The sequence below is a fragment of the Atta colombica genome, unplaced genomic scaffold (genome assembly GCF_001594045.1).
Source record: "Atta colombica isolate Treedump-2 unplaced genomic scaffold, Acol1.0 scaffold164, whole genome shotgun sequence".
In the NCBI taxonomy this organism is placed as follows: Eukaryota; Metazoa; Arthropoda; class Insecta; order Hymenoptera; family Formicidae; genus Atta; species Atta colombica.
The window spans coordinates 1,147,277-1,157,581 of NW_017259255.1; the positions used below are offsets into that span (position 1 = coordinate 1,147,277).

General features: G+C 29.0%; 1 protein-coding gene across 1 annotated transcript in view; it reads left to right on the top strand.

Annotated features, from left to right (window-relative positions):
- Nucleotides 1-10,305, top strand: part of LOC108686117 (scavenger receptor class B member 1) — a 38,676-nt gene that overhangs the window by 23,267 nt on the left and 5,104 nt on the right. Inside the window, exon 2 of the mRNA XM_018191219.1 lies at nt 9,737-9,828. Coding sequence (XP_018046708.1) covers nt 9,737-9,828 — 92 coding nt within the window. The remainder of the gene's footprint in view (nt 1-9,736; nt 9,829-10,305) is intronic.

Consider the following 10,305-nt stretch of genomic DNA (forward strand, 5'->3'; position numbering starts at 1 on the left):
CTCTTCCATATAATTATACAAAAATAGGACTCTATTTCAATATATGAGATTGATACATATAATTCTTGCAATAGACATCTCTTTTGAACTTGCTCTCTTTCTCTTTCTCTTTCTCTCTCTCTCTCTCTCTCTCTCTCTCTCTCTCTCTCTCTCTCTCTCTCTCTCTCTCTCTTTCTTCAGTAGATTTGTTAATAAAAGGAAACAAATTGTTGTCGAGTATATATGTAATTATTGTATTATATTAGCTCTTTTCGCTGTTGTTAAAAAAGTGTTGTTAAAAAAGTTGATAAAAAATTCTATTTCAGTACAAAAGTGTTGTTAAAAAAGTTGATAAAAAATTCTATTTCAGTACTATTCGTATATATGAAAATCAAAAAACTGTAACTTTTTATATTTATTTATGAAAAAAATATTTTTGAATTATACACGTTTTACTCCATTTTTTTGGAAACATCTTGAATAGATATATGTCTTTTAACATTCAGTGTTTATGGATCACCACAAAGTGATGATAGTTTCTATAGGATTGTAAAAATCAATTTGTATTTGAATGTGACTTGAGATGAATGTGACCGACTTAAGATAATATTATTTCCGATGCGAAACATACAAAGTAATAACAATAAAATCAAAAATCTATGTGATTACGATGTAAGTTAACCGCGAATTATGTAATAAATGTATAATTGAACAGTTTTTTACTCAGCAAAAAAGGAAACAATGAGCCGTTAAACCGCTTGTACAATTACCGCTAGTACAGTAGTTAGAATGCAATAAGTGATATTCAATAGCTTTTATCGTACCGCTATGATTAACTTTAGAACACTATCATACGTAAAGACGCGTAAATGAGTGAATACTAAGCTGTGCCTTATGAGGTCAGTAATGATCAATATCGTAATAGACAGCGTGATAAATGATTTCGATTTTTAAACAGTTTTGTATCATTATATTTTCTATTTTTTATTAAATATACATCAGATTTACATATAAATACGATTAACAGATAATTTTTTGTTTTCTGATTGAAATATTAAATTTTTTTATTGTTAGTGTAATATAATAATGAATAATAATAAATAATATATCATTTCAAGATCGATTTTCATACTATGCTTATTCTTTTTTTTCCTTTTAAGTAAGAATTAAGTTGTATGCGTTTATAAAGATTTAGAATTAATTAATTTTAATTTTTAATTATTTATGTACAATTTTTTAAATTAAGATTTAAACAAATATTTTGTTATTAAAAGAGAAAATATTAATTATGAAAATCTTATATTACATTACTTAAATGTGGTCTATTTCCTCGAACGTAAAATTTATGTATTAATGAAGGCAATAGTGTTATTCAATATTGATAGCATATTAAAATTAAAAGATCAACTACGTTCACACAGTGTGATTTTTTTCTTCTTGAGAAATTGTAAATTAATCTCACATAATAAACCGTTAAAATGGCTGTAGGCGACACTGCAATTATAATCAATCATTTATTCCTGTTATACTGCATATAATAAAATTAAAATCACTTCTGACAATTTAACATTTTTAAAGCAATGTTTCTAGCACTGTAAAAAAATTATCCATTTTCCTTCTTAAAATGGAGAATTCTTTCGAAATTGTACCAACTATTAAAATTGTATCAAATATGTTGACATCATTGTCTGATATTGTTACACGTTTCTCTATTCTGGTAACATCATGTGGCTTGTAAGATTATAATATCTATTGCATTCTTCTTTTTAAATGCTGATTCATAACAGTTCGATTGAAGATCACTCTTTCAAAGATGAAAAATGGAAGCATCACTATTGTTCCAATTATATTAATCGTTTTCAACGCACATTAAATATTTTTCAATAGACCACACAGATTTTTAACAAAGAGGGAATATAGGAGCATTGGATACGTTAGATTTGTATCAATATTTTAAATTCTACTATATAACATATACTATATAGAACATTATTATTTTAATATGCGAATCTGACAATTTTTGTAATATTATTATCTGAATTTATTCTAATTTGAGTCATTGAGAATAATCCGATCAGCGTCGAAACATATGTACTTTTTATTTGTTTGATTTTGAGTATTAAATTGTTACTAATGTCAACTAGTTCGTAACCCTTCTTAATTTATATATTTGACTTATTAAAATGTCATTTTAATAGGTTTTTTTTATTATTAATAATTTTTTGATATTTATGAACATAAGTACTAAAATAATAAGAACTAAAATAATGATTAATTGATTGATAAGTAGAAATGATTGCTTGACAGAATGTAAAAAATGTGGGATCGATCAAAGCGAGATCGATTCGCATTTTTGAAGTATGAATCTCCTCGAGGTCAGATTAAGAAATCGAACTTCAGACCAGCACGTCTGGCCAGTAGCTGGCATCTGAGAAAGGAGAGATCGCAGGTGTTGCATAACATTCCGAGGTAATTTATACCACTCATGGTTAACAAATACCACGTACCATAGCTTTGTGTGAGCAGTGCGAGTTATTTTGCACTCTCTCCTTGGTATGCGAACTATAAATTGCCGAACAAACGTTGCGCTTGCGATGTTGACCCTTTCAATCGCAATGCTCATTATCTTCGTGTTAAGATTTATTTACACTATGCGATCCTAAGACGCTTCTCACAATGCATGTATGTACAATTGGCTCCTATAATATTGAATCTATAATACTTGTTAAATTAATAATTAAATTTTAGTTCTGTAAAATTGCTTTAAGATAGTAATCTGGCATATCTATTTATATCTGGCATATTTATTTTATGATGCAAATTAAATATTATTGTTATTACATGTTATGAAATTTCTCAATAAAGACTGTAAAGTGCAAATAAATCTTAATTTATGTTAAGTTACAGGACTAATCTGTTAAATCATTGTTTGCAAAAATTGTTAGAAACTATAATCGTACAGAAATTATGATAATCGCCTAGCAGTATTTATCAGTTCTGTATTAAATCAATTGGTGGATAATTATAGAAAGAATGCGAATATTATGTTATACAGAATGTCCCGAAAGTTTTTGCCAATCGCTTTTGTATAGATAGAGCGGACTAAACTCAGTCAAAAAGTCCTTTACCATTTTGCAATTTTCGCAATAGTTAACAAAATATTAATTACTTAAAATTGCCCAATATTGAATAATTTTTTATTCAAATACCATCAACTTTACAGAAAAACTGCAAGAGATAAAAATCATTTATTCTTCTCTATCTTTTCATAGAACTCTAAGAATTTTTTCAGAATTTTTTATCAACTTTTTAGTACCGTATTTTCTTTTATCAACATGAAAAAATACAGAATTAAAAAATTCTGAAAAAATTCTGAACTTTATGAGAAAAAAATAAATGATTTTTTCTCTTTTCTATAAAGTTAATAGTATTTGAGTAAAAAATTATTCAAGACCAATATTTGATATTTTAAGTAATTAATATCTTGTTAACTATTGCGAAAATTGCAAAATGGTAAAGGACTTTTTGACTCAGTTTAGTCCGCTCTATCTATACAAAAGCGATTAACAAAAACTTTCGGGACACTCTGTATATATATGAACAGTGAATGTTTTTCTTTAAAAGAAATAACAGAAACAAAATGGGGAGACAAGCTGCTATTTATTTAATTGGATTTTCTCAGTATTTGAACATAAATTAAAAGAAAACAGATCTGCAAATTGACGGAAAGCATTGAATCATTAGAAGTACAATATAAACAAATAAATGGATTGAGAAATATGTATAAATGTATGTATACGCATAAAATATAGTAAAGGAAATATTAGTATTAAATAAAAACTTTCGTTTTTAACTAAAGATGATGACAAATTCATGTTTAAAAAAGGAACAATTTAGCAAATAAGTTGACATTATTTGTTATTTTGATATCAAAATGTTGATAAATAATGTTTGTTGGATAACTATTTAACAGTAACTTTGATTTGAATATAAAAGATAAAGATTGAAAGAAGCACAAAAAACAGCTTTAAGTTAGGCTACTTATTTATTAAAATATTTGATACAGTCCTTCAAAATAAATAATTACAATCGATACAATGATTATATTGGAGTAATCCAAGGTCGTTGAAGATCGTTGAATGTCACCAGCCGAAATTTCTTGATCAATAAAATTTGAAGACGCATATTCAACAAAACAAATAAGCGGCGATATATTTAAACTCTTTAAAAAAAAATTTTTTTTTTAAATATTTTCCTTTTATTCGCAGTAAGAAAGAGAAAAAGAAGGAAAGAGAGAAAGGAAATCAAGAGAAGGGAGAAAAAGATGTAGATACAGAATTAATTATTTATCAGTACAGGTTATCTGAAAAAAAGCTGAACAGTGTATAAGTATTTCTCACTTTTTCACCGTAATAAAAAATAAATATATATTAGAATTTTCTACGATACTGCACTTTAATGCAATATGATGCATTGCGTCGATGCTTTAGATGGCAATTTCCAAATTGCATCATTAGCGTCCTACATTTAATTCGGGAGTGAAAGCATGCTGACCGACTTATAAGCATTGAAAAATTCCCAATGATGCTGGATCTCGTAAGAATTTATATAACAAACCGCTCAAGTTATCGCATAGGTGATACAATACATCCGACAAAGAAATTAATATGAGTATTTTATAATATTATGTTGCAATATTAATATTGTGTCCATTATAATATAAAAGAAATATACAAATATTGATCGATATCAATTTGTTTTACATATTGATTACTTACCTGTACATAATAAGTGTAAAAATTTAATTTAAGATTAATATAATTGTCTCACCGAGATACTACCGTCTCCAGATATTAATTATAATAGATATGTTGTATGCGGTAAGATTCTATAGAAACAAATTGGCATTGAATCGTTCGTTACATGCTGGTTTTCGCGAAACGAGTGCATGAGTAGAAATTATTTTTTTCATGCATCAAGTAAGTTTTATTGCGTGCACAAAATCTAAAATATTTTTTTTCTTTATGATGACGATATAATGTATAATCTTAATATATTTTAATGATTATTTGCATTAATGATTTGCACATTTGAGTTTTTATCTAAGTCTTATTAAAAAAATTTACTATAAATCATAAAATATTAGGAGACAATAATAACATCGATACCTGGGTCAGTTATAATCGTCTCCGAACTTACTTGATTTTATTTTAGTATTATTTTATACAATGTTATTTATACTTTTCTTTAATACTAATAACTTTTTGAGAATGCCGTTAGAATGCCGTTAACAAAATAATGCAAAACAGATTAAGAGAAAAATTATACAAAAAAAGTGTTTTTATACAAACAGACATTTAAAGAGATTATAAAGGACTAGTTATCCATTCGTATAACTGCAAGAAAGAGTATGATTTATGTAGTTGTGTTACGTATCTTTAGCTGTATAATTATCCCCCTCTACTGTTACAATCGTTCTAGAGGTTGGGATGATTGTAACAAAATTCCTCATAGTTTTTTAAATCCTCATTTTTACACAACATTTGAAACTATTCTTAAAGCTGAGAGTTATATAAAAAATAGTTTTCAGCTTAAAAATCTAAAAGGGATAAGAATTGGCAATTACAAATTAATCTCATTGGATGTAGTTTCTCTCTTTCTAACATTTCATTAGACATGGTTATTGATTGTGTGAATGACAATTAGATTTTCATCTTAAAAAAGTGGGACTTACCCAAGACAGAGTTCCTGATAGTTTATTCTATTGTAGATTCAACATATTTTATATTTAACAATACTGTCTATAAACAGAATTTCGGCACGCCCATAGGTTCTTCATTGTTACCCATCGTAGACTTAGTAATGCAAAAATTAGAGAGAATGTTTTTGTTATCATATAATAATCAGTTTTTTTTGTTCTCGTTACGTAGACGATCTGCTCCTTGTTCCTTCCTCTGAAATCAATTCGTTTTTTGAAAGTTTTAATTCGTTTCACATACGTCTACAATTCATGTTAGAAACAGGCTCTGACTCACTAAATTTCCTTGATGTTACGATCATGGTAAAAAAAAAAACATTTAATCTTTGATTGGCATCAAAAACCGACTTGCTCGAGGAGATTTTTAAATTATTTTTCAAATTATCCTATCTTCCAAAAGAAGAGTATAATTTTTGGTAAACAGAGCTTTATTGTTATTTAACTTTGAATCTCTTCTATCAAAAGCATACACTTACATTGATTATTAATATAATAACAGAGAATGATTATCAAATTCATTTTTAACACAATCAATGTTAAAGTCAGAAGCATCAGTGTGGAAGAGGTAGTATGTTATTGCATGAACAATGATAAAACAAGAGATCCTTTGTATCACGATAACGAGAAATTCAAAAAATTTAATTGAGAGGATATTAAAGTTTCATATATAGTTCAATAAATTGAGTAAGTTTATTAAAATACGAAAGGATTCTCATTCAAATTGGTCAAAGAACAACATATACAAGATCAAGGATTGTGATGTATTATATGTCGGACAAACGGGTAGGCAATTTAAAACCAGAATTACAGAACACCGTAATCATTCGTTGGAATCTACCCGTTGTGTAATCATCGAACATAAACTGCAGACGACACATGATTTTGATTGAAATAATACAGATATTAGATGAAGAGCCATGTTATAAGTTATAATAAACGTTTAATTTTTGAAATGTTAAGTGTACAACTTTGCTTCCGCCGTTTTTTTTCCGAAATTCGAGGCTTTATTGTAAAAAACTGGTTATACATTTATGATTCAAAGTATTGTCCATCGCTGGCCACTACTTTCTCCCATCTTTCAGGTAGCGTACGAATCCCGCGTCGAAAAAACTGGTCATCTTTTGAGGCTATCCAATCGATCCAATCGAATCGATCCAATTTTTTACTTCTTCATAAGACCGGAAGTGCTGGTCAGCCAGGCCATCAATGTGCCATTGATCGAAACAAGTGATAGTCAGAGGGAGCAACGTCTGGAGAATACGGCGGGTGGGATAGGACTTCCCATTTCAACGTTTCCAAGTCTTGATCACTTTCGCAACATGGGATCGAGTATTGTCATGCTGCAAAATCACTTTATCGTGTCTTTCGTTGTATTGCGGCCGTTTGTCTTTCAATGCTCGGCTCAAACGCATCAATTGCGTTCGATACCGATCGCCTGTGTTTCAGTCGGTTTTAACAGTTCATAATACACTACGCCGAGCTGGTCCCACCAAATACAGAGCATGACCTTGGAGCCGTGAATATTCGGTTTGGCCGTCGACGTGGAAGCATGGCCGGGAACTCCCCATGATTTTCTGCGCTTGGGCTTATCGTAATGAACCCATTTTTCGTCGTCAGTCACAATGCGATGCAGAAATCCCTTCCGTCTTTGCTTTTCAAGCAGCTGTTCACAAGCAAACAAACGCCGTTTAACGTTTCTCTCGGTTTCAATTCGTACGGCACAATTTCCTTGCTTCTGAATCATTCCCATGGCTTTGAGGCATTTTGAAATGGCTTGTTGTCACTCCCAATGATCGTGCCAATTCTTCTTGATTTTGACACGAGTCTTGCTCAAGTAATGCCTCCAATTCTGCATCTTCGAAAACCTTCTCTCTTCCACCGCTATGCCGGTCTTCGACGTCAAAATCACCGTTCTTGAAGCGTTGAAACCACTCACGACACGTTCTTTCACTAATAGCGGCCTCACCATAAGTATTTGAGAGCATTCGATGAGCCTCAGCCGCAGATTTCTTCATATTGAAGCAAAAAATTAAAACTTCCAAATGACGAGAATTTGGCTCGTAAACTGACATTTTCAATCGAGAATAATTTTTTTTTTTTGATGCAGATACAAATCGACTAATGTTTCTATGGGGTTATATTGACAGATGCCCAAGTTTATTGTATGACGTCTATGATTTATTTATTTCGACCACCACTTACCGCTAAAGCCATCTATAGGAAAACGGCTGAAGCAAAGTTGTACACCTAATAATTAAATATTAAAAAACAGTCTTAAATATTAATATTAAAAAACAGTCTCCAAACAGACACGAGCCTTCACAAAGCGTATCTATACATCGAGTAACAACAAACAAAATTTGACAGTATCCTTATCTAGTTGTTTTGTCAATCTATTAATTGCCTTTCAAATAGTGATCAACGTTACTGTTAACATATCTTTCAAAAAATTCTTTCTGGAAGATTTCATCTGTACAGATTATCAAGTTTTAATATAGTGACTACATTGTATTACATTGTATATTACATTGTATTATTACTGATATATTATCTCTTATATTTTACACGATTTTATGATAAATTTGACGAAGTATTTCTTCTTAAGAAATGATAATTGCAATCATTAGTGTTTTATTGAGATGATATTTTTGCTTGGTTTTTACAGAATAAAAGTAGATAACATTTTAAAAGATTTTTATTTTATTCAGATTTTAATTTTATTTTTTATTTTTATTTATTAGTTAAGTAATAATATTAATATGTTTTTTTAATTAGAATATCATGAAATTCCGAACAATTGGTCAATAAATCGCTTGCAAGTGCTAATTCATGGTCTCCGTGAGACATCAATATCGCTATATAAATTGGAAAATTTTCATCACGATTTTTCTATGACGATGAAAATTTTAAGGTTATGAATTTTTGTATTATCTGAAGATGGTTCAATCCAAGAGCCGAAACATGTAATGTAATGTAATGTGTTTTACAATGTGTTATTTATAGAATTTTTTTTATACATTTAATATATTATAGTTCTTACATTTATACTTAATTACTCTTATGTGCTCTATATATCTTTGTATTGTCTTTTAAAAAACTAAGGGTGCGTTCCGAGTTATTTGATGAATAACAAGGACAAAATGATGCATCATGCGCTTTATGTGTAATTCAGAATGGACCCTTAAAATCACGCACACACACACGCGCACACGCACGCACGCACGCACGCACGCACACACGCACGCACACACGCACACACACACACACACACACACACACACACACACACACACACACACACATGTATCTACACACATAAATCTACTTCTTTATGCGATAGTTAAAAATAATATGGATTAAAACAAAAAGTGATCTTGATATCTTTTGATTCTAATCTCAAACTGTGCCAAATAACGTAATACATTCGCCAAGTTATACGCACTATTCTACGAACTAAACGTTTCGATTTTGTTTCGTTTCTATTAATACAGTTTTTTATTAATACAAAATTATTAATACAAAATTAGATTGCTAAAATTACAAAAGTAATTTTTTAATTTTATATTTTAAATAAACAATTTGTTAAAATGATAATTTTTGTTAATAAAAAATTTGTCATATTTACATCTAAAAAATAAATAAGAATGTATTAAATAAAAATTACATATTGGTTTTTATTTATTATAAATGTTTTAAATAATTTTTTACTCTAATAATTTTTTGAAATTCTAACAATATAATATTCTTTGGATATTATCTATTAAAATTTCAGAATATACGTATAAGAATATACGCATATTATTCGCATACAATGTTGGCAATATACGATACTAATTTTCAATGTAGGTCAATGCTTGTTCTATGAGAAATACTGGGTACCTATAGTGTCGACATACATTAAAAAAAATCGTTTGCGCAAACATGCATTGAGCATGCATATATTTAACGTTGTGCGTTTTGACACCTGCACCGTTAACGCTACTATCACTTTTTTTACAGGCAGGATAGCAGCAATCTGTCTAGGTCTTCTTGCACTTGTGATCGGTATAGTGCTCAGTAGCATACCGTGGGTCGATTACCTCATCTTGAAAGTAAGTATGAAACTTTTAGTTAGTACACACACACACATACACACACACACACACACACACACACACACACACACACACATGTATATATATATATATATATATTTGTGAACGATTCTTCGGATTCAATATTTAATAAATATATAATATAGTCATTACAGTATTTTAAAAATTGTGTATTTAGCTTTTTATTGGTATTAAGAAAATTTAAAAAAATGTACATTATATACGAATATAAAGTGTTCTTTATGCTTTTAGAATAATATCTTTTACAAATCACAATGAGTATATTTATTATTTTATCAAAAAAAGAAAAGAAGAAAGAAAAAAGCTAAATCAATTTAATGAATTGATGAAACACAATTTTGTTGGCGATTGTTTATTAATTTAATCGTGTTTAATCATAAAGTTAAGTTTTTAAGAAGTATTTTATCTTATTTCTTGTTTTACTTTTAAAATTAATTATATGAAATTATATAT